The following is a 24,276-nucleotide window of genomic DNA, read 5'->3' as shown; positions in this document are numbered from 1 at the left end:
GGTTTTTAGATTAAACATTCACACATATTATCAGGTATAGAAAACTAAGTGACTTTCCAAGGATGGCTTGGCGGTGCCCAGCCACGTGAGTCTGATTATCATCCACCTCTCTCTTCCCAAGTCTCCCCTTCTTCAGCTCTTTGTAGCAGAACTTCATGGTTTCCATATGTTTTTATCCTTTGTAGTGTTAAGGATCAAACCCAGGGTCTTGCACTTGCTGGGCAAGCATTCTCCCACAGAGTTATCTGCCCACCTCACTTCTGCCACTTTGGTATTTCTTTATTCCTCAATCCCGTGCAACGTGGGCCTCCAACAGCTCCTTCTTCCTAGTGTCTTCTATGTGTCCAGGAACCAAGAGTAATAGGATCTCCTGGCTGCTCTTCTGCCTCTTGTCTCTGCCGGTAACGAAGTTCCAGTCATCCATTTCTATTCTTTTTCAACTCAGCTACCTACCTTCTATGGTTCTCTTCTGCTCACTCCTCAGTGAAGACGGCAGTCAAACCCCAACTTTCTGTAGTCCGTTCTCCCCTCCTATCACGTGGGTGCAGGGACTGATGGGACTCAGGTCATCTGTCTTGGCGGTAAGCTGCTGCAGCAATCACCTTCACCCTGCTGAGCTGTCTTGACAGTTCCCACAAACTTACTTAATCTAGTTACTACCTTGGTGTCCGTTTTTAGAACGGATGTAAATTGTTTGAAACTCGGTTGTTTCTTTGGCCTCGTTAAAACATCTCCCTTTTGTGTGGTTTTCTACCATATGGCCTGCATGTTCCTCATTCCATGGACCCCCAAACCCAACACACCCCACAGCTGCTGGCCAGGATAAAATCTAACGGGCAATGTCAGATCATGCAGCTACGACCCTCCCTTTCACACTTACTTCTTTTAGCAGGTCACAGCTTCATAAGGTCACTGTTTGGAAGGGAGGGCCAGCAGGTGGACCCAAAGTAGCATTTGCAAGTGCAGATTTTATTAGGACTGTTTTATTGGAGGGAGGGGTCTACACCGATGGACAAGGAGCCTGCCACTCCTCAGAAAGATCCTTTTCCTCCTGTTTTCCAACTACGCTACAGGTGGCTCAGGGCAAAGACTGTGTTGTGCAATCAAGACGTCCTTGCAGGGTCCAGCCTCGGGCCTGATGATGAAGTAAGTGTTTGATACAAAACCCCTACACGGATCCGAGAGGGCAAGCTCCCAGCGCTGACTGCCTTCCCTGATGCCACTAGGGCCAGGGGTGAGCTAGAGTGACACTCTTTCTCCACCGGGTCTTGGCCGAGTTCTGACTCGGTACTCTTGAGTCCAAGCTATGCTTCTACAGCTCTGCACTTGAAGTTATCGAGAAAGATGGGTTGAGCGTGGGGGCGCGCGGTGGGGTGGGGGGTACTCCGACCCTTGAGAGATAGCCCGCCATGTGCCTGTTTTGTCCGTCAGGCAAGAAGGAATCTCTCCTCTACTCATGTTGCATTCACTTTCTGAGGGTGCCTTCTCGCCCAGCAGGTGCCACCACTCATTTGCAACCGACAGAAACAGCAAATTGCTCCACACCCCGGGAGCTCCGCCAGCTTTCCCGCCCGCGGGGCGTGGTGCTCGGAGGAGAGCCGCCTCCCGGGTGCGCCAACGCCGGGCGCTTCTCGCAAGCCGGCCGTTGGCTCTTCTCTCGCCTATCTGCTGCTGCTAGTGGCAGCCTGGCGACCTGGCCTCTCCGTGGCCAGCAAGCCCTCCTTCTCACAAAAGGAAGGAAAGAGCGGCCGGAAAGGAGTAGACGCCCCAGCTGCCTTTCTATGAAGCCAGATTTTAACTCTCGCTCTGCTACTCTGCACAGCAGAAGAGAAACTGGGGCCGCGTGTAGTGGCGCCCGCCTTTAATCCTAGCACTCTGGAGGCAGAGGTAGGCAAATCTCTGAGTTCGAGGCCAGCCTGGTCTACAGAGTAGAGCAAATTCCAGAACAGTCAAGGCTAATCAAAGAAACCCAGAAACCAAAAGGAAGAAAGAGGAGGAGGGGGAGGGGGAGGGAGAGGGGGAAGTGGAGGAGGAGGAGGAGGAGGAGGAGGAAGAGGAGGAGAGAAAAAAAAACTGCTATAGATATTTCTGTGGCTTGCTGCTTCCTGTTCTAATTTGCTACTGCCTTATTCAAACAAACAAACAAAACAGTCTTGAGTCCAAGTTAGCCTATTTTCTGTTCCTATGCCTAAGGAATTCAGGGTCAAAAGAAAAACAAAGGTTCCCTGGAGTTTTATATTAGGAACGTTTCTAGATTATTCTTGAAGCCATGTACAGTTGTTAATTGGCACCCTCAACATACCCCCATGGCCTTATTTAAAGACAGTGCTCACAGGCATATTTCAGCTGCCTGTGCATAGTTCCACTGGAATTGAGTATGGATGAGTAGTATTTATAGGCTTGTCTTCATCGACCACGCTCATCAAGGTAAGTAACTCTGGCTTCCTCCACTGACCCACAGTTGAGCTGAGATTTAAAGTCTGGTCCAGGAAGTAGGCTGTTTGTACCCCAAAGTGAGAAAACCCTACCTGGTACTTTCCAAGGATGACTTTTGAAAATGAGACATAAATTGTGAAATGCCAGGCTTTTCCAAAGAGCATTTTTTAAAAGGAGAGAGAGAGAGAGAGAGAGGGGACTGAGTGATAGCAATTACTGTGTATCTGCAATACACCAGACTCTCCTGGGTGCTGGGGATGGCATGATGACCCAAGGAGAGGTTCCTGACCACTTACAGTATGATGAGAAGACCACAAATAAAGGCGTAATTACAGATTGATGTCAGAGCCAGGAAAACAACACCTGGGATTTGGGAATGGGGTTGGGGAGCGTCCCTAAGCAGAAGATGACGGAATGTGAAAAAGAAAGATAAACACACACACACACACACACACACACACACACACACACACACATTTTCTGGTACAACTCCCATATTTATAGACAAGGAAACTGAGGCTTAGCAGACCCAAAAGTTTTGTCCAAGGTCGAGGCTAATTATGGAAACTAGCCAACTGCAACACCCAATCCCTTCCTGCTAAAAGCACGTGGATCTTATTTATAGCTCAGTTATAGATTATCCAAATTCATTTGGCCAATAAAACGCAGGACATCGAGTTCAAAACCACATCCCTTAAGACCACAGAATAAATAACGATGGTGTCTTAATAGCAACGATACCTTTTCATTAAATATGGAGTTCCCATCCTATCAAAATTCAAGCGCTTGGTTCAGTATAAAGGGAAGGTCAGGTCGTAACCCTGTCTAAAATGTCCTGGCAGCGCTAACTGTGCAGTGCTAATTTGGGTGTGTGTCCCGGCTGACTTCACACCCCAGCTAGGGTTTCAGACCTACACGTGGCGTTGGGGCGAGACCCTGGGGATGAGCCCCTGCGGGCTTGGCGGTGCTCACCACTGTGTGCGTGAGCTGCATGAAGAATCCTTTTGAGAAGCCCTGGAGTTTCCTCTGGCAATCTATGCGAGGAGGGCGGGGTAGGGTGGTGGGAAGACGCAGTGACCGGAGGTTACCTCTGAGGCTGGACCGCAGTCGGGAGGGCGTGCGAGACGGTCCTTTTACTTCAGACTCTGCAAATGTGTAATTGTAGTCGAGTATATACGGGCACTGAGCATGCGATACACATACTATTTATTTTTTCCAATAAGATTCTTAAACGGGAGTAAAATCCCATTAGAACAAAGGCGCGGCTCGGCAGAGGTCAATATTTATCCACGATAAGAAACCTTTGACCACCGAGGGTCCCCAGATTGAAAATGTGGACTCCACGACATCTTTGCCCTGGGTTAGGAAAGTTGGTTGCGTTGGCAGCAGGGAGGGTCTCCGCACTTGCTGCTGGCACCCCGGGATCGCGAGCCCGCAGGGAAAGTGTGCGCTTTCTGGCAGGCGCGCCCCCAAGTCCTCACACACCCCACTAGCACGGATCGGCAAGGGTGGGACCGCGGAGGGGCGGAGCCTTCGGAGCCCCGACCCCACCTCTCCCGCCCCTCCCTCCGCCCCGCCCGCGCTCGCCCCCCGCCCGCTCCCGGGGCGCCCGGCCCGCCCCCTCCCCGCCGCGCGCAAACGAACCTCGCGACACCGCGCGGCGGTGGCGGTGGCGGTGGCGGCGACGGGCCGGGCGAGGGAGCAGGTTAGCCCGAGTCGCCCTACTCTGCAGTTGTCTCGGAAGCGCAGGCTGCGCCGCCCGAGCCCTGCTCCCGGGAAGCACTGGCCAGCCAACCGCTCCCGGGGCCGGCTCCTCCAGGCGCTCGCAGGCATGCAGCCCGGGAGCAGGCGGCGCGCCCCGGGCCGCTCCTGAGTCCGCGGAGCTGCGGGGACCAGCTCTAGCCGGGCCCCTCCCACCTCGCCCAGGGGCCCACGAGCGACCGCCCCACACCTAGTCTTCGCGCTCAGCCCCGCCAGCGCCACCCCCCGCGGGCTGGAGGGGCTCATGCAGCCGCCAAGGTAAGCGCAGACAGCGGGGCAAGGGGTCCTGACGTCCCCAAGGCGCCGCCGGCACTTGCGGCTGCCACCGCACTGATCTGCGGCTCCCCCAACCCGGTGTCTCATCTCACACATTTGGGGCTTTGCCTGGGATGAATCGCCTTCGCTCTTGGCAGCCGGAAAGTTTTGTGGTTTGGTGTTTGTTCTTTTTTTTCCCCTCTAAAATGCTGTCCTGCGGGCAGCAGGCGCTGCGCGCGGCTGGGCAGACCCGGCGCACGTCTCACCCACTGTGAACCGGCCTGGAGCTCCCTCTCTCCTGCGCGGCCACCTCTTCCTGAGGCAAGAGCCCCTCCTGACCCTCAGAGCTCTGGACAGGTCTAACCACCCTGCCGACCGACTGTGAAACCCCATTTGCTCGCTTCATCCAGGCTGGGGGTGCAGAGGCTGAAAACGAGCGCGCCTGCCGGGGTGAGGTGTGGGGGGACGTTGGCGTTGTACACCTTCCAGGCTCAAGTGTAAGTGACGCCTTGCTTGGGATTGTCCGGTGTGCAGGAAGGTGCAAGACTTGGGGTGGGTGCTAAGGGGAGAGAATCCGGAAAGGCTCGACGTTCCTAAGTGGAGAGGAAGGCAAGACACTCAGCGCCTCACTTGCGCCTTGGCTCATTCCCAGGTCTGAACTAGGGAAGAGGGGCAGGTGTATTGGGGGACCGGTGCAAATGTGAAAGACGCTCGGATGCAACTCTAGATTGCATCTTAGTAAAGTAATTGCATTAGATTTGCTCAGAGGGAGAGTCAATTTCCCCAGACTGGGATTTTAATGGGAGTCTTGCGCTGTTATTATGTGGTGTGGTTTCGGAAGGCGTTGGATTGTATTTATTTTATAAATTGGGTGTCTTGAGGCTGATGGATTAGGGAAAATATCGCCATCTAGCGGAAATGGGGAGCTGTACCTTCCTCTCAAGCCACAAAGTTGGGCGTCCTCAAAATAGACGCCTGTGCGAGGTGGAGAGATGGGGACTAGACATGCCCAGAAAGACTAGTTTGCAAGTGTCCCTGCCTTCCTGCGGAGCTGGAACATCCTGATGCCTGGAGCTTAGCTCCAGGGACCGAATGGTGAATTGTATTAGTGTATTAGACACCTCAAGGACTTCCACTCCCTTTGTGTAGTTTTAGGATCTTCCAGCAAAAACAAGGTAGACAGTCACCTGGTGCCTTTCTCGCCCCGGGATCTGGAAAGCCTGTGTGGTCACCTTACTGCTCTCCAGTGTATCTATATCTATATAGGTGATTTGTGAAATTAATGTTAAGCCATGACCCTTAGAAAAGAGATTAGATGTTTAAGTGCACTCTTCAGGGGTAACTAAAGATCTGGGCAAGTGTCATGTCATCTGCACTGAAAGGGAAGAGTGTACCCCCAAATGGTCTCTTTTTCTCTACACACGAGGGGAAGAATTTCCACTTTTCACCTACCAAAGCATCATGACAAGCAAGCCTGCTTCACTGAAATGACTGACGGCGGGATGGCATGCAGATGGACAAAGGCTCTGGGTGGGGCACCCACACATCCAGGCAGGCTGTGCATTCTTTATGGCTGGTTTGTGCTGCCACCTTCCAGGCCAGCTGATACTAGCAGGGGATGAGCTCTCTGTGGGAAGGGCACTCTGCGCCTTGGAGAGCCTTGTGGCTTTCTGCCTGTGATAAAGTGTGTCCCCCACTCCCTCCCCACCCCCGGACTCCTCTGGGTTGCCGTGGTAGTAAGGGGGGGACCCAACCTCCTTGTTCTTTCTTCTTTCCTGGTAAGTCTTATGTATCCCCAACTGCTCTTGACTTCTCTACCTAGCCAGAAATGACCTTGAACTTCTGATTCTCCTACCTTTCCCGTCTGAACGCTGTCACCTGATATGTGCACCGTTGGGAATCGAACCCAAGGCTTTGTGCATGCCAGGCAAGCACTCTACCAGCCGAGCCACATCCCTAGCTCCAACCTCCTTCCCTTACCCCCCGCCCCCCCTCAAAAAAAACCCTGCTCCTCATTTCCTTCCCTGGTGAAGACTGGTGCTTTCACTCCTAATACACATGATGTGTGGCTGGTCTGCCCATCATACCCCCACCATTCTGTCTTGGTTCTGTCTCCCCACTCGCACGTATTTGCTTAATAAGCATGACAAAAGGGACCTTTGACTACCTTGTCATCTTAATAGAGGAGAGCATATCTGCCTTTCACTGCTGCGTGCCCAGTATGTGGGCTGATGTAGAAGGCAGGCTTGGAAGCTCCTGTTTAATACAGGCCCTTGAGTCTGCTCCTCAGCAGCCTTCTGTAGTCCAAGTTCAGAATTAAAGGCATAGATACTACACACCCCTGAAGCCAGGACAGAGGGACCCAGCCCCCTTTACCAGGATGCTCACTGCTCCCAGGAAGCAGGCTGGCATTTGTACGGTTGCTGGCATTTTCATTTCCTGGAAAAGGATTCCAAAGAGGTCAAGGGGAATGGCCATAGTTCTAAGTCTAGATCAGTGGTTCTCAACCCGTGGGTCGCCACCCTGGGTCCAACAGTCCTTTCACAGGGGTCACATATCAGATGCCTGCATATCAGATATCTGTATTCTACAATTCATAACAGTAGCAAAATTACAGTTATGAAATAGCAACAGAATTTTGTGGTTGGGGGTCACCACAACATGAGGCCCTGTCTTAAAGGGTCACGGCATTAGGAAGGTTGAGAAGCACGGCTCTAATGTGCTCTTTTCTGCTACAACCTTGCTAAATGAATTGGGTTCAAGCCCATTTTAAAAACCATATATGGCTGCAAAATTTGGTCATGCCTTAAAGTATGCAGGGGAGACAAAGGGGCAGGTATGCCCCCTGAAACCTTCAAAAGCAGGCACCCAGAGTTGGGGGAGGGGAAATGGGTACACCCATGTGAAACAGCAAAACCAGAGGAGGATTATCAGAAGGCCTCACAGACTAATTGGAATATGCTAATTCTGCTAAATAAATTAGGCGAAACCCCTCTAAGATGTCATTGTTCAAATTACCTTTGTCTGTTTCTGTTTCTCGTGGGATCCTCGAGGAGAATGGCTTTGTGTTTCTCAATATTCATTGTTTAGTCGTTCAACAACCCTAAACTGAAGTTAACCCGGTGAAGACAGTCTGGTTTCCCCATCTGTCTGGTTTCCAGCCCAAAAGACAGACTCCTCTCTCTCTTTTTTTTTTTTTTTTTTTTGGTTTTTCGAGACAGGGTTTCTCTGTGTAGCTTTGCGCCTTTCCTGGAACTCATTTGGTAGCCCAGGCTGGCCTCGAACTCACAGGGATCCGCCTGGCTCTGCCTCCCGAGTGCTGGGATTAAAGGCAAGCGCCACCACCGCCTGGCTAGACTCCTCTCTCTTTAACCCACAGCCCGATTACATCCCCCTTCTCTTAGTCATGAACGGGGATGACTCAAAAAGCGAAGGACCGCTTTACCAGGCGTAACATCAGGCAGACTTCCGTGTCCTTTGGGTGGAACATGCTGTACACGGTTTAATCAAGGGTCAGAGGCAGGAAGCCGGGTGAGGTATAAAACTTCCTAATTCTCAGGACAAGAAGAAGCAGTTTTGAAATCTTGGCAGAAATCGACGATGTAAATGCAGAAGTCTTTTATTTAAAACATTTTAAAGGCGCTGCTAATTGATGAGCCTGCAACCCCACGCCCTCCGCGTGAGAAATGAAGGTGTGAGCAAGCAGTTTACGCAGAGGGTTAATGATGGAGCTCCCCGTGGGATTTACTTTGAGTTTTTCAGTTGTCTATTTAAAGTACTGCTGCCCAGAGGTCGGATTTTCAGAAATGAAAATACTGCACTTAGCCAGAGTGTGAAAAAACAGAAGGGAAAAGAAAAATCCCTGAAAATGAAAGATTTTACTAAAACAAGGCCAATTCCTTTAGCTTCGGCGTCCTCCAAGGGCCAAAACAGAGATCAACAAAGTGGAGAGAAATGCTCTCAAACGTGTTGCCTTGTATTTCATTGGAGCATTTTGAGAGATGCCATGTTTGGTCACCTTCCAGGACGCTCCGATCTCTCCAGTTCTTGCAGGAGCTTGCCCTGCCTGATGGCGGCAATTGGTCCTGTTACCTGATAGTACTTTTGGCTCTTCTTATCTGTGTGCACAGAGCTCATCTGCCGGAGCCCTCCAAGGGTCTGTACCAGTACATTCCTCTTTGCATGATTGTCTTCTGAAGGATGGACGCAAACAAGTTTTGCTCATCCGTAGGCATGTTGAAGAATCTTTTCCTCAATGGCTTGTGAGGTGGGAACACACAAACACACCAAGACTGACGTGTGACAGCCTTGGAAACCTTCGTCACTTCTCACGCGACATCAGCCATCCTTCAGATGGTCTTTCACAGAACTCACTTTCCTGTTAGACTCACACGTGGTACTCAACACTTGGTGCTTGTGTGTCCCCCTCCCTCCTGAGGGTCTGTTCGTAAACCCTGAGGTCACACTGTGCTTTCACAGTTTGCTAACACAGGTTCCGTTCACTAAGTCTGATTCTGTCTGCTAAAGTTTGATAGCCCACTCACTCGGTCTTGCTGGCTAACTTTCCCCTGGTAGGGATACCCATTTAATCTGTTTAAATGCTGGCTCTCGAGCTGATGGACAGCAACTGAGCAATCTTGCTGACTTCAGAAGTCAGCTCCCAGTAAGCTCTTTCTGCCCTTAAGGGTGTCATCCTGAAAAATAGATTACTTTGACCAAAACATAACCAGGGGACACTGGAATCCACACGAGGATACTTTTTTTTCCCTAGTCATCCAAAGAGCACACAGAAATGCATAGCTCACTGACAGAACCACAAAAATTACAGGGTTTCTTTAAAATAATTGGTACCTTGAAGAGAATAATAATTAATATTTGGACATTGGGGTGGGTAATGTGCTTTTATTCTCATTTAATTAAACATCTCTGAAGGGAGAAGGTATAGAATAAATAACAGAGTTTTCACGCAGTTGCATTGCTGAGAGGCTATTATGCGATTCATGGTGACGTCTCCTCCGGGTCTATCCCTGCTAGGCATGGGCAGGTCATTTCTGCTCTAGCCCAGGAGATGCATGAGCGTTTAGCTGACTGTCACGCCTCCGTCACGGCAGCAGAAAAAGTTTGCCGTCTGGACTTCAGAATGCCGTCTGTTTTGTTTGAATTGTTTCCCTGAGGCTCGTGCACTGGGGTTGTCAGCTGATGGGCTTTTAGGATGTGGTTGGATCTTGGAGGCGCTGGTTTCACCGTGGATCAACCCATTTCTGGATTCACAATTTGACAGTGTTACTGGGAGGAGGGGGTGGTAATGGAAACATTAGGAGACAAGGCCCGATTGGGGGAACGTGAGTTCACAGGGAGAGTGCGCTTGAAGGATGTATCCTGTCCCTTACACTTTTTACTCTCTCTGCTTCCTGTCCGCCGAGAGATGAGTGGCTGAATGGCCTCACCACAGACCTAGATAAGTAAGAGGCTCCCCTCTGGTGGTTATCATAGCGATGCTAAACTGACTACTCAATGTCCCAACTTAGGATCGTAGGACAGGGAAAGCTCGTGGTGACCCCCTCCTGTCATCCTAGCCCTTAGAGGCTGAGGTGGGAGGATCAGGAGGAGGTCAAGGCAGCCTGGGCTATGTAAGAAGTTCAAGGCCAGCTGAGGGTTTGATGTTGCTTTCACTTTTCTCTGCTGGGGATAGCTTCAGAAAAGAGCTCCTAAAGGGCGGGAATGAGATCTCTTCTTGAGTAAGTGGCTGCCATTGGCAGGGTCTACTGACTCAGGGCCTGGTTAAGGAGCAGATCTCCCCCCGCAACCACACACACACACACACACACACACACACACACACACACACACACGAACCGGAGTTAAGAGTTCACAAGAGAAGGTGAAACTCAAGGTAAGCAGGTGCCCTGTACCACCCTTCCCCTCCCCTTGCACAGGCGTGCACACAGACACACACACAGACACACACACAGCACACACATACACACACACCACACACCACACACACCACACACACACACACACACACACACACACACACACACACACACACACACCGTCCAAGGCAGACGCCACCTGGCTTGCAATCCGAAACGCCTCCAAATGGTCTGTAAGCTGGAGGAGATTGTACAGAATTGATGCTGCAGCTGGACTAACTTAACCATTCTCTTGTGTAATTTTTCACTGTGGTCTAGAGCATGGTTAAACCCAGGAAAGGGCACTGTGAATACTTGGCAGAGAAAAATTTAAAAAAAAAAAAAAAACCTCTTGCCACCCGAAAGACATGAAGACTCCTGTAATCCGTTTCTACTTCTGAAGTTACTTAGGAGGGGTGGGAGAGGTTGTTGCGGGAAATACTCCTTTTCTAAAAACGTTTTTCTATTTGTGTGTTAGTGTCTGTAAAATAGTATTTCTCTAAACATATTCCCATTTCTAACACACAATCCATCATGAGACATATGGGATGTGTTATTGAGCTGACAGGAAAAGATAAACCTTGGGTGAAGACGAGGCCCAGCTGTGGCTTGGTAAGAAGAACACTGGACTTGGCATCACAAGGCCTGGATTTAGCCTCTGCTGTGACATTTGCGTTCCTGGGGACCTTGGGCAAGTCACTTAGCCATCCCAAGTCTCAGACTCGTTTATAAACAGGAACTGGCTATGTCCACTTACTTAGTTAAGGCAATTCTATGGTTATCTATAGAATTAGATCTTGTAATAAGGGCTCATTAGGCCCTAAGACCCACTCAAAGTCAAGGTTATCTAGGGATCCTTACAGGGTGCTGTGGCTTCCCCCCAGTTCCCACACATGCAAAGGCTCTAACAGAACCTGGCATTCTATTATAACCCAAACAATGGTCTTCATCCACTATACACAACTAATGTTGGCAAGCACTTTTCAACACTTTCTTTTCCAGGCGGTCTGTTCTGAGTGGATTGTATAACTGAATGAATTCCCTTAACCCTCACAGCAACCTTCTGAGGGAGCTACCAGTACACCCCCGTTTTACAAATGTTTTGGGTTTGATGAATAACTTGACGGTTCCTCTTGCTAAAGGTCCATGGTATTTGTGCTTGGCACCAAATTGTTCATTAATACAGATAGGGTGGCCTTCTGCTGGTGAGGAGAGATACATTCTCAGCTCACTGTCCGCTCACACAGTTGCCATGTGGTGGATAAATGGTTTCAAGCCAGTTCTGTCCTCGGGAACTTACTGGAAGAGGGAGAAGTAAAGGCTGTGTGGTCCACTCATCATTACAAAAACGGCATAGTTTGTGTGTATAAGTATCCAAAAGCAGTTTTCAAATTTTTTTTAAGATTTAGTTATTTTCATTTTAGCTGTATGAGTGTTTTTCTTTTGTGTATGGTTGTACACCACGTGCCTAGTGCCTTAGATTCCAGAAGACTGTGTCGGATTCTCTGGAACTGGAGTTATGAATGGTTGTGAACCATCATCACATACTGGGGCTGGGAACTGAACCCTGATCCTGTGCAAGAGCCTCTTGAGTACTGAGCCATCTCTCTAGCCCCTGCTTTTAGTGTTTTTATTACATTATGTTAGAAGACAGCTTGCAGGAGTCAGTTCTCTCCCACCACATGGGGCCCAGGGATGGAACTCAGATTGTCAGGCTTGGCGGCAAGCACCTTTCCCCACTGAGCCATCTCACTGGCCCCCAAAGCTGCTTCGAAAATGAGAGGAGGTTATTAAATGGCTTCAGAATATGGTTTCAGGTAGATCATTATTGGAGAATTTCATGCGGACAGTAAAACATAAAAACATCACTTCTCAAATAACATTTCCTACTTGCTCAGCAATATTTCCGCTTGGGGAATGCAGAAATGGTAAAGATGAATCTCTAAGTCGGATGTTGTTGGACTAGGACAAGCAGTTATAAAGATAGCATGAGTTCAATGCATCCCTACAACAGGGACTGAGGTACTTGAAGACCCATCCACCACACCCTCAGACGCAGCCAGGCCATGATTCTTCAGGTGTAGGAGCCGAAGGGCCCTAGATAGGACAAGCCATGATTGGACCACACAGCTAGAAGTAGGCAGTCCTCATCCCCAGATGACTCCTTCCTCACATGTACTGCAATATATTTGGAAGGCTGAAACTTGACACTGACGGTTAAGCAAGTCACAAATGTGCCTGCTATTATATTGGGCTTTGTAGGGAGAAGAATGGGCAGTTTTGTAGACAACGTTAGGTGTTTTGGAAGCTTCGACAGATATCTCAAGAGAAAAGTAGGGACAGAGACTTTGATTGCGACACTCCAGTGGCATGCACTTTTATAATCCCTGAAGAGGGACGTGGGGGAAGTGCTGAAGGAAGAAACATGGCTGATCCAAGAGTTTGCTGAGGATCTTGGAAGGATAATAGCTGGACCAAGACACAAAGATGGAAATACGGTCCTAGAAACTGCTAGAAGATCATCCGGAGGAGTCCTGTGCATCCTTGATCCAGGCTGGGAAAACAGAACACAAAGCAAGCCCTTGCTTCTGTTCAGGGCAAGAGAAAGCTTATACCGTGGCCTAGGTTAGCAGAGGCAGGGCTAGGAAGCAGCTGGTGCCATATTCGAGGCATCGTGGCAGCAATACTCACACCGACCAATCTGAACTTTCTGAGAAAAAAATGACTTTAAAGTGGGAATTGAAGCCCAGGAAGATGAGAGGCCATAACTGTAAAAGCACCTGACACCCCTCAGATGCACTATTTCGCATTTCATTCTGTCTGAATATATGCACATTGGCTTTGGCTGGTGAACTCAACTCTTTGCTGCCTCTGCCATGTTGGAGGATTCATGGTACGATTTAAATGGAAATAGAATAGGAAACACCCACTGTGGAGGGGACAGTCAAAGGCTGATAGTTTTGGGCAATAGTAATGTTATAGTAAAAAGAATAGTAGATTGATAGACGATAGATAGATAGATAGATAGATAGATAGATAGATAGATAGATAGATATTAGTGTTCTATTTAAAAGGATAGATAGGTAGGTAGTTTGATATGTTCTTATGCACACATGGAAATAGAAACATCTGGAAAGATGTGCATGAACCATTAACAGTTACTGCATCCAGGAAGAATTACTTGACAGAACACTAAATTTTTTTTTTTTTTTTTTTTTTTGAGACAGGGTTTCTCTGTGTAGCTTTGCGCCTTTCCTGGAACTCACTTGGTAGTCCAGGCTGGCCTCGAACTCACAGAGATCGGCCTGGCTCTGCCTCCCGAGTGCTGGGATTAAAGGTGTGTGCCACCACCGCCCGGCTGAAATTTTTTAACATGGACCCATATTATTATTTGTTTTCTATAAATATATTTGGTACAGGGTTGAAGGAAACTGAAAGCCCAGGAAATTTGTTCTTCTAGCATGTTCTGTCTTGGAAATGACTTTTCTCTCTTCCTAGCACAGTGAATAAATACATTCATGCCAATAGGAAGGGATAGAGTTTGTGAGGTTCCAAGAACACTCCACGCACACGTCCCAGGTCCACTGAGCTGGTCCGTTAGGCCCTGAAGATTCTCTGACTGTTCTAGAAATGGACTGATAGGCATGAAGGCTGACGTATGGGTCTGTCTGATACAGTTTGTTCAAGAAATGAAATCCTGACAGAGGCTGGTTTAGACATGTGAGGCCGATACTGATGGTGAAAAGCATTGTGGGTAATGGCTGTGCATTTGTAGCAGAGGATGTATGTCATGCTTTGCAGACAGTTGTCCTATTTAAAAGAAGTTACTGGCAACCATCTCGCAAAGCCTCGCCAGCTTTGTGGAGGTTCGTGTTGTCTTGACAGTGGAATGGGCCGCACACTCAGGGCTGCTAAGAACCCCGAAACACCCCTCTTGGGGCGCTGTTATCTATCCTGTGTTGAGAGGCCAGGTTCTCTACTGAGCTGCCTGTGTAGACCAGGCCTGCCTGCTGCTCATCACAGGGTATCTCAAGTCCAGCCCAGAGCCCTCAGTTCTTTGAGTGAAACAGAAAAACAATGCATAAACAAAAGGAATTTCTCTCTTGTGAGGAAAAACTATTACTAATCTGATAATACATATTTAAAGTTTCAGAAGTGACTAGGATCTGCAAATATGGTTTTGTTTTGTTTTGTTTTTTTTGTTTTTTTTAGTGCATGTGAAAGTATCCCAGGTGAAATGATGCCTCAGTTTCTAAAGAGAGCTATTGGAATATCAGGGTAATATGTTCTTTCAGAAACAGTAACACTTAAATGGTGGAGAAAAAAAATCTCCAAGAAGTCTTCTTAATTACCAAGAAGTCATCCTCATAGTAACAGGAGAACCATCAAAACAAAAATAGCATGCACACACAGAGAGAAAAGAGACCAGCTAGAAAGCTAGGAAGAGAGAGTGGGCCAGATGACTCAAGGAGCATGTTTCGAGAGTCTTCAAAATCCATAGTGTGTGCGTGTGCATGTGCGTGTGCATGTGCGTGTATGTGTGTGTTTTGCTGGATCAACCCAGAGTCCTGCATACACAGACAAGTAACTGTCCCACTGAATCCTACTCCCGAGCCCTGAAGAGGTTCTTAGTGCCAGCGCAGTGACAGCAAGTTTACAAATGCTTTGGAAGCAAATTAATAGGGCAAAGCCCTCTGCTAACCTGTTATGGCAATGAAGGGAGAGGAAGTTCTATGGCTGCCTATCCTATCACCTACTGCAGAGAAGACCATCGTAATGAAGGGTGGCAGTGGTGTCCTCATGGCCAAAATGTACAATTGTCCTTGCACTTGGCACCCTCATCCCCACAGAGGGAGGCTGCCTGTGTAGCGGTCCCCTTCAGTAGTCACGCTCATAGAATCTGCACTGAATTACTATTGCTAAGCACACTCTAAAGTGTCAGTTATCTAGATGAAGCCCTACAGCTCCTAGAATGAACGAGAACACGAAACTGGACAATTTAATGGGAGGGAGGTAAACCAAACCCAAAGACAAGGAAGAAACCTAGGGATGAATTACATTACTTTCAAAGTCCCATCCAAATCAAGGTTCCACTCAAAAGGTCATTTATCAGCATCCAGTGGCTAGCCGGATGGTGGTGGCGCACACCTTTAATCCCAGCACTTGAGAGGCAGAGGCAGACGGATCTCTGGGAGTTCAAGGCCAGCCTGGTCTATAGAGTGAGTTCCAGGACAGCTAGAGCTGTTACACAGAGAAACCCTGTCTCAGAAAACAAAAGCAAACAAACAAACAAAAAAAGAGTTCAGTGCCTGCATAGTAGGAGGAAGGGAATTGCCAAAGATTAGAATTATCCTCAGAGACAAGAAACGAAACTAGACTAAACAGTACTTTTCTGGATGAAGAATTAAGAAGAGTGGGGAATCCCCCAGGATTGATTGTGTACCCAGATTTAGCTTAAATTTACATAGATTATCTGAGGAAAGCAAGGTTGGATGGTTCCAGGCTGCAGAGGAGGGGCAGGTCCTGTGGAGACAGCAGAGAAACGGTGACTATGTAACTCCTGGGTGAGCCTAAGACTGAGTAAGAAAAACACAAACGAAGCTTTGCAGGCACATGCCCGAATTCATGCATTTCCAGTAACACAGTCCAAGGGATGAGAAAACAGCCTCTAGAGCCCAGGCCGTTTAGAGTCACACAAGGGGATGCTGCGGGTCTTTGTAGTATGTTTGTTAGCTAAAGGCCACGCAGGTCTAGATATTCAGAAACTGCTTAACGTTTTATCAAAAATGGTACTGGACACCAAGCCAAAACAGAATGTTCTTCCCAGGCTGACGTTTGTCCTCCCACTGCAGAAATAATATCTCAAGGCTGTAGAAGGCTGAGCAACATTTAATCACCCCCGAGAGCATCTTTCACAAGAGACTGCCCTGCTGTGTTCCTTTAGGGCTTCAGTGTGGGAAGATAAAGGCAGGAAAGTGATAGGATCAAACTTGAAGGTCATGGAGAACACAAACAAAGACTGCCTCATCAACTCAGATGGCTAGACCAGGAGTTGCCCTTGAAGTATCAACGAGGAATGGACGGGTAAATTTAAAAGAATAGGTTCACACTTGAAGCTATCAAGTGAACCAATCCAGTTCTAAGTAAATTGTGTGTGTGTGTGTGTGTGTGTGTGTGTGTGTGTGTGTGTGTTTTTGCATGTAACACATGTGAGTTTCTGGGATTGAACTCAGAGCCTTGTGTACACTAGGCAAGTAATGTACCCTACAATCAACTCAGGTCCTCATGTTGGCAAGCACTTTACCAACCATCTCCCCTGTCCCCTCCCCTACTTTTTCAAAGCAGAGTGAGAGCAGAGGACACTCAAGAATATTTATCAGATTTACAACTGAGAGGTAACAATGGATTGAGAGGCACTGGCAACACATCTCTCCATTGATGAGGTTGGCAGAAATACCTGAGACCAATATGAGACCATTGGCTTCATCTATATCCAGTGGTCTGTTTGTACAAGTAAGAGAAATCTAAACCAAGAGTGAAGCCAGCCAAATGAGGAATGCCAAAGTTTGCCCTATCTGGAACAAGTAACCGTGTTTCCCGGAAGAACCTATGGGGTGGGTCATCACATGATGAAGACTCCATCGGCCCCTACAAAGCTCAGCAGCTTAATTCAACTTCAGTGAAAACCAGATGGCATCTCTGTGGACAGCCTCAGCCCCGGCATGCAGTAATCCCCACCATCCCCTTGGAACGCCTCTGGCTGATCTGGAACTTACTATGTAGACCAGGCCAGCCTCAAACTCCCAGAGATCCGCTGGCCTTTGACTCCAGAATGCTGGGCTTAAAGGCATGCACCACCACGCCCAGCTTGAGTGAGTGTTTCTGATCACTCAGCCAATTTCATCCTCTGTACAACAAGGGTGATCATGAGCCTAGCTTAGTTGAAACTGTCTGAAGATGTAAATCAGCACAGACAGCGTAAGAACAAATCCAGGGACTGGAGAGACAGCTCAGTGGATAAGAAGAGTATGTGTTGCGCTTCCAGAGGACCTGAGTTCAGTTCCCAGCATACCCACATCAAGTGGCCCATAACTGTTACTCCAGTTCCAGGGACTCCAACATCTCCGACCTCTGCAGGCACCTCCATTCACATGCCTATACCCCCATACAGATGCACATGCATACGCATAATTAGGAATAAAAATAATTTAAAAAAGAAAAAAATCAAACTATTAGCCATGATCATTAGAAAGCAGCCCTCAAGACCCCTGAAAATTCGCATCACCTTTTTGACAAAGACCATCATATCTCACTTCCCTTCTCCGTCGTTGTTCGCTAGTGTTTATTTTCACAGCAATTCAACCCAGGTTGTGTTAGCTTTCCATAGTGATAACAAAATAACCGAGCTTGTTAACTTACAAAGGGGGAAAAAATCGAGGTTTGTCTTGAGACACAGGAATGGGTACACTGGATACTAGAGTGGAAAGGGAGAGTTTGAAAAGATCTGATTTGAACTAGGGGTTGAGAAGAGAATGAGAGGTGAGGGATACCAAGTCCTAACGAGTTCCACGGGCAAGACGAAGAGCACTGTGAGATGAAGCCTTGGAAGCTAGGAGGGGCTGTGGAACCTCAGGAGCCTGAGCTCTCCTCCGGGCACTGGGGCTTCCTGCAGGCTGTCTGGGACTGGGAGAGGGGCAAAGCAGAAATGGACTGCATGTGGAAGACACCGCTAAACCTGCAGGCGGGGCTCCCGTTGCCTTGCCAGAGGGTGTCTGTGCCAGTGGAGAGAGGTGGAAGATCCCTCGTGAAGCATAGCACAAAGGACATGAGATGGATGGGTGTTCAAAGAAACACAAAACAGGTTGTCTTGGCTCCCAGTTTGGGAGTTTCCAGTTTGGGACCAGGTGGGCCCACGGCTTTGGGCCTCGGGAGGGCATGCTGAATGGCATGGTGGGAGCATGTGGCACCATCAACATGGCCAGGAGACCAAGGAGGAAAAGAGAAGGGTCAGAATCTCACGTCCCAAGGACATAAGGACCACCAGGCTCCACCTCCTAATGCCTTCCCTGGGGACAGCTGGAGACCATTCTGTCTCCACACCACAGCAAGAATTGCGTAGCTTCTTTATCCCCTGAGATAGCACAGAGTCTATCCTGAACAAGCACATTTAACTGACTGATCCCAGCCCTAGCCATGGAGCGAATAGCAATCGTTAGCTGCTGAGAGGAGAGTTTCCTCTAAGGGTATATCCCTTGGTAAGTTGACTAGTGGAAGACCACATGCCCAAGAATATTTATATTTGGACATCACAAATTGGTCTTGAAAGACACAAATTTGGGTGGGTAAGGAACAGGGTGGGGGAGGGGTGAATATGATCAAAACAGGTAGGAGGAAATGCCAAATTCAAAGAGCTGGGGGAAAAAAAGAAAAAGAAAAGAAAAAAACTTGGGTCTCAGGCTGGAGGGGTTTCTCAGTGGTCCAGAATGCTTGTTTTCTTACAGATGACTCATGAAGGGAGCTCACAACTTCCTGTGACTCCAACTCCAGGGCACCTGACGCCCTCTTCTGGCCTGTGTCAGCACCTGCACACATGTGTACATACTCACAGACACACACATAAACATAAATGATTTTTTTTTTTAAAGTTGAGTCCCCTCTGAAGACAGCACCTATCCCTAGCAGGGATGCTGGGGAAACTCCAGGGCCTGGTGCCCCTCCCAAATTATATTCAATTGTGCTCTTAAGTGACAATAATAGCCTGGCCCTTTCACATGGACAAACAGGTGTCGAGATGAAAAATCTTGCTGCTACAGGGCGAAGGACAGGGCTAGAGAGGCACTCCCTTCCTGCTTTCAGAAGGCCACAGACCTGGAGATGCTGTGCTCGGGGGCTGCTGGGAATACTTACAAGATCTCTCATTATACAGAGGTTTAGAATGAGCTCCTGGAAGGCAGATTCCAGCCAGTGGTGTTCATTGCTGGACCTAAGGAGTGGAAAGGCCTCAGCAAGCCTCTGGGCCGTCTGGCTGAGTGCCCACCTCAGTATGCCCGGGCTGCTCCCGGAGCAAGCTGCTCTGCTGTGATCCGCACAGTTGTAGGGTTTGGCCGACCAGGCTTGAAAGGGAAACTTTTGAGCCCTGGATTGGAGACAGTGAACTCTCCCCAGACAAACTTACACTGCACGCGGAAGCTTCCGTTCAAGGGAACAAGAAGTATGCAGAGCCTGTTAGTCTGGGACCTAAGTATTTGAGAAGAATCCCCCCGGGGTAGCCCAACGGGAACCGGCGACCAGCTGTAACCAGGAGCTTTTTGACCAAAGGGAGCTGCAGCCTCCGGCGGCCCAGGTGACTGAGGAATTAGTCCCCCTCACCTGCTTCAGGAAAGCCAGATTCTGAAGCTGTGCTGTCTTGCTGCCTGTCTGAGCCGCCTTGTGACTTCAGGGCATAGAACCCCACCCCCCTTTTCCTCTCAGCCTCCTTCTCCCGCAGTCTCCCCTCCCACCGCAGAGCCCTCAACTCAGACATAGCCTGCAGCTTGTGTGGCCCTGCAATGAGACTGTGATAGCTCTTAAGAGAAATTGGATCAAACCCCAGAATTTTTACCCCCAAAGAGCCAGCTGGGCAGGCTTGGGGGGTGGGGTGGGCCGGAGGAATCCGGTTGACTAAAAACACTCTCGCGCTGGCATATTTGTGTCACCCAGAAGATGTTTCTCAGGGGAAGTTGCCAGTCCCCTAAAGACCAACAAAGGCAGAAGAGCTAGGGAACCTTGGAGAGGAGACATGTTTCTCCTGGAAAAGTAAGTGACCGAATCAAGGGAGATCACCACTCTGAAGCCTTTCCAAGATGGGCCTTGGGAGTACAGCCTCTGGCTCAACACCAGAGGGCCGGGCCCGCGCGCCCCAGGGACCACAGTATCTCTGTCTCACTAGGTTGGTAGCTGTGTCCCGGAAGGCAGCCTTAGGCCCGCAGGATCTCGGTTCGTGAGAGAGATCTCTGTTGTTGCAAACAGGGCCAAGTTCTCCAGAAGCAGCCCGGTGCTTAGAGATGGTGCGGGAGGGGGCACCCAGCAGCGTCCAGATAGGTGGTCCAGGTCCAAGGCGGGCGTGATCCTTGAGGTGCCGCCGTGGAAGTGGGTCATTCGTCCCAGAGCCTGACAACTCCGGAGGAGGCTTTTCAGTCTTCTGCACCGGCGAGACATCTGAGGTGGGGGGAAGTGAGCCAAGGGGTGTCGGTGGCGGCTTTGGGGCGGTAGTCTTGTTGCAAAGGGAGGCTGGAGTTTGTCTCCAAGGCCTTTCAACTTGGATGAGGTGCTGATGGGGGAGGATTAAAGCTCTCCGAGATCCTGGTGCCCTGAGCGCCTCAGCCACCCGGGTGAGTGAGTGGGGCGTGGCAGTTAGATCGGAGCCGGGGACGCGCCCTGCACTAGCGGGCCCCTGGTTCCCCAGGTCCCCTTGGCCACCCGCCCGGCTGCCCGGGCCGCCTCTCCTCACTCCCTCCCGCCCGCCAGGATGAAACCCGAGCTCGGGAGGGCGGGGCGCGCGGCGGCGGGGCGCGGGGCCGCTGCGACATTGGCGGGGCAGCGAATGATGGATGGCGAGGGCGGGGCCCGGGACGGGGGAGGAGGGGGGTGGGACGACGACACTGTGCTCCCTTGGCGGAGGTGGACCGGGCCTCCCGGCTCGCTGCTCCCGCCGGCCGAGGGAGGCTGCCTCTTCTCCGCAGCGTGATTGATTTTTTTTCCCCCCTCCTTTTCTTCTAAACTTCTTCCAGGGAGAGGCTAGTGGTAACAGGCCGAGCTGGATGGATGGGTATGGGGAGAGGGGCAGGACGTTCAGCCCTGGGATTGTGGCCGACCCTCGCCTTCCTTCTCTGCAGCTTCCCCGCAGGTAAGGCACAGTACCCTGGCCGGGGGACAGCCGGCCGGGCCCGCTCCTGGGCCTCCCTGCGCGAGTTGGGGCCCCGGTTCGCCAGCCCCCTTGGGGACCCAGATTCCCATTCGCACGAGTCTTTGTCCCGTACCCCGCATAGGGAGCGATGAATGTCCAAAGAGACCTGGAGGTGAGGGAACTCCTGCCGAGCTCAAAAGAGCAGGAGCGGGTGGGGAGATCTGCAGAGCTGGGCATGCCGCTCTGCCCCACTCCCTCCTTCCGAGAAGCGGGGTGCCCTGGACGCCTCTTGGGTGCGTCTCCAAAGGAGAGGAGAATGGGAGGTTCGGACTCCGCACCTCCAGCTCCTCGCCCACCAGTTTGTAAACCTGTTGGTTGCCCAGGGGTGGAGCTGGGGGCGCTGGGGAGGTCCCAGACTAGTCCCCGACCGCCCCGTCCCGCCCCCACGCTGGCCCACGCGGGGAAGCCCACGGACACAGGCTCAGACGCGTTAATTCCTGTTTGATAACATTCTGCGTCGCCCCCCCCCTTTTGTTTTTATTGTGCCAGAAAGCGAGAGAATTTCAGAATTAAAGCTAAAAAAGCCCATCTGTTTCCAATGAATCCCCCATAGTTTTTCACAATGTTTTTGGCAGATCGCTGCTTTCAAATTCCTCCGAGCCCGGACCTCTTGTTTTTGTTGGGGGAAGGGAGACCAACTCCACAGAGAAGCGTTTGTTCCTTCCCAAACGCTCCGGTTTCTTTACTTTTTTTCCCCTCTTGGGGGGGGAGGGGGAGGGGGAATGAACGAAGCTTAAATCCCCGGTCTGTTTTCTTTATAATGTTTCGTAAAACTTTATTTCATTTTTATTTCATGCTGCTCGGAGTCTGAAAAGGCCAGTTAAACGCTTTCCACACGTTTTTCTCTTTTTAAAATACAAATAAACAGTGTCACGACCAAATGGTCCTCCTTGTAAGGCGGGATCTCCTGGCAGTTTCCATTGTGTTGTGGGGTTCAGAGGTGTCTTTGAGCAAAAAATTCCAGCTTGTCTCGCAGCGCGGCCAGATGTGGTTCTGCTGCCTCTGCGCAGCTGAGATTTGCAAGAAACGCTTTGAGTTAGGACTGGGACTGGGTTGTTTTGATTTCCTCTTCAGCCAACTGGATTTCAAGGAACTGACAGAACAGGGCAGGCAGTCCAGGCTAGGCCTGGCTGCAAGCTGGCATTCCCGGGGAGCACACAAACATTGGGGTAAGGGTGAGTTTACTCTCCTGTCTCAGCTGAGCTGCGCCCCCGCCCCCGCCCCCCCCCCCCCCCCCCCCCCCCGCCCAGTACCTCCTTAACCAAATCGTCCCTGCTCCCTCAGCGGCTGCCAGACCCAGGAGCATCCTAGACTTTCAAAACCTTTTTCTGAAACTCTCTCCGGAAGAGATAGATCGCTGCCCAGGATCAGAACGAGGGGGCAGGGGTGTCAGTATGTCCCTGCAGACACCCTGGAAATATCAAAACCCCGCAGTGGTTCCAGCAGGGGAGAACCTCCCCCTACTATCGTGTTTTTAAAACCCAAGTTTCTTCATCTAAATCAGTGGTTCTCAACCTTCTTAGTGCTGCGCCCCTTTAAATACAGTACCTCATGTTGTGGTGACCCCAAGCCATAAAATTACTTTCGTTGTTACTTCATAACTGTAAGTTTGCTACTGTTACGAATCGTAATGTAAATATCTGTTTTCCGATGATCTTAGGCGACCCCTGTGAAAGGACTATTCGATTCCCTGGGGGGTCGCGACCCACAAGTTGAGAGACTGTGCTCTAAATGTTCTATTTGAAAGACTGATTTTATTCCTTCCCAAGAATTTATAAAAAGAATTTAGTTAAAATTTAAAAACAAAAATCAGAAAGAAAAAGAATTTCCGAGAAGCGGCAGCGTGCAGTTGTGTTCTGTCTCGGTTGGGTCCGGATAAAGATCCAGCCCATTGGAAGTTTTATCAGATGGGTTGATAAATGGCTTTTGTCCCTTGGCTGCAGTGGGGGATGTGATCTCAGCTCTGAGCTGAAATTGAGAAGGGGGGTTCCTAGGGCTCTTAAAACAACACCTTCCTGCTCTGAAGGCTGCAGCGCTTCTTAACTCCTGGGGCTGGAAGGGGAGGGGAGGAAGGGCCAGCGGCAGTAAGCAGGAAGGAGCTGCAAGGGATGGGTAGGATGGGGGGTTGCGGTGTGTGATGTTTCCCCGTTCGTTTCTTTGTCTTAAAAACTTGTTGTTGTTGTTTTTAAAGTGTCCACAGCATAGTGTGAGGCATACTAGTGGGTTATATAATTCACAACTCAAATTCCGCCACTTTGGTGTCCAAGAAACCCATTTCTTTTTGGCTTCAGGGCTGGTAACTAAACCCTGGCAGATGGAGCTGATAGCTGGGTTGTGTCATGCCAACTGGCTAAGGTTTCCCCCTCACTGGAGCCCTCTGACAGTTGCGTCTAGTCAAAACTGCCCACCTCTGTGAAAACTGAGCCGCCGGTCACCAACAACCAAATAAACTGAGGGGTTTAGGAATGTGAGTGCTCAAGAGACCTGGAGCAAAAAGACAGTTTCCTCCATCGGGAAGAGATAGATGTGTGATTTCCACAGCAGAGATGCCCTGTCACGGCCTCTGTCTGACATATTGGTCCAGCAAACAGGATGCCCCAGAGTAAAGGTCAGAAAGCCTGTAGTTCTGGTAGACAGTTGGGTGGACATTAGGGACAGAAAGCCATGGCCTCCCCCACCAAAGACAGGTGGAAACTGGCCGAGCAGCCCTGTGAAAGCATACGTTTGTTCGGAGTTCGCCTCTTGAATGGCTGCCAGCAGTAAGCGGGAGTGCAAATTAAATTGGACATAGTTATGTGCAGAAAGATGCCTTCACTCTGCCAGACTGAGAGTGTTTGTGTGTTTTGAGTGTTTACGTGTACTTACTTAATGTGTATGGCCCACTTCCCGAGTCCCAGCCTCAGTGACAGCTTTCAGAGCCTCAGCCTGCACAAGAGAGGAGGGCTGGAGGGGTGTCTGTTTGAA

General features: G+C 49.9%; 1 protein-coding gene across 1 annotated transcript in view; it reads left to right on the top strand.

Annotated features, from left to right (window-relative positions):
* The first annotated feature begins 4,328 nt into the window (after window positions 1–4,328).
* Window positions 4,329–24,276, top strand: part of Rgma (repulsive guidance molecule BMP co-receptor a) — a 45,736-nt gene continuing 25,788 nt past the window's right edge. Inside the window, exons 1-2 of the mRNA XM_059272992.1 lie at window positions 4,329–4,455; window positions 21,137–21,252. Coding sequence (XP_059128975.1) covers window positions 4,442–4,455; window positions 21,137–21,252 — 130 coding nt within the window. The 5' untranslated portion in view covers window positions 4,329–4,441. The remainder of the gene's footprint in view (window positions 4,456–21,136; window positions 21,253–24,276) is intronic.

This window comes from Peromyscus eremicus, chromosome 1, assembly GCF_949786415.1.
Source record: "Peromyscus eremicus chromosome 1, PerEre_H2_v1, whole genome shotgun sequence".
Classification (NCBI taxonomy): domain Eukaryota; kingdom Metazoa; phylum Chordata; class Mammalia; order Rodentia; family Cricetidae; genus Peromyscus; species Peromyscus eremicus.
This window is presented reverse-complemented; position numbering and strand designations above follow the sequence as displayed.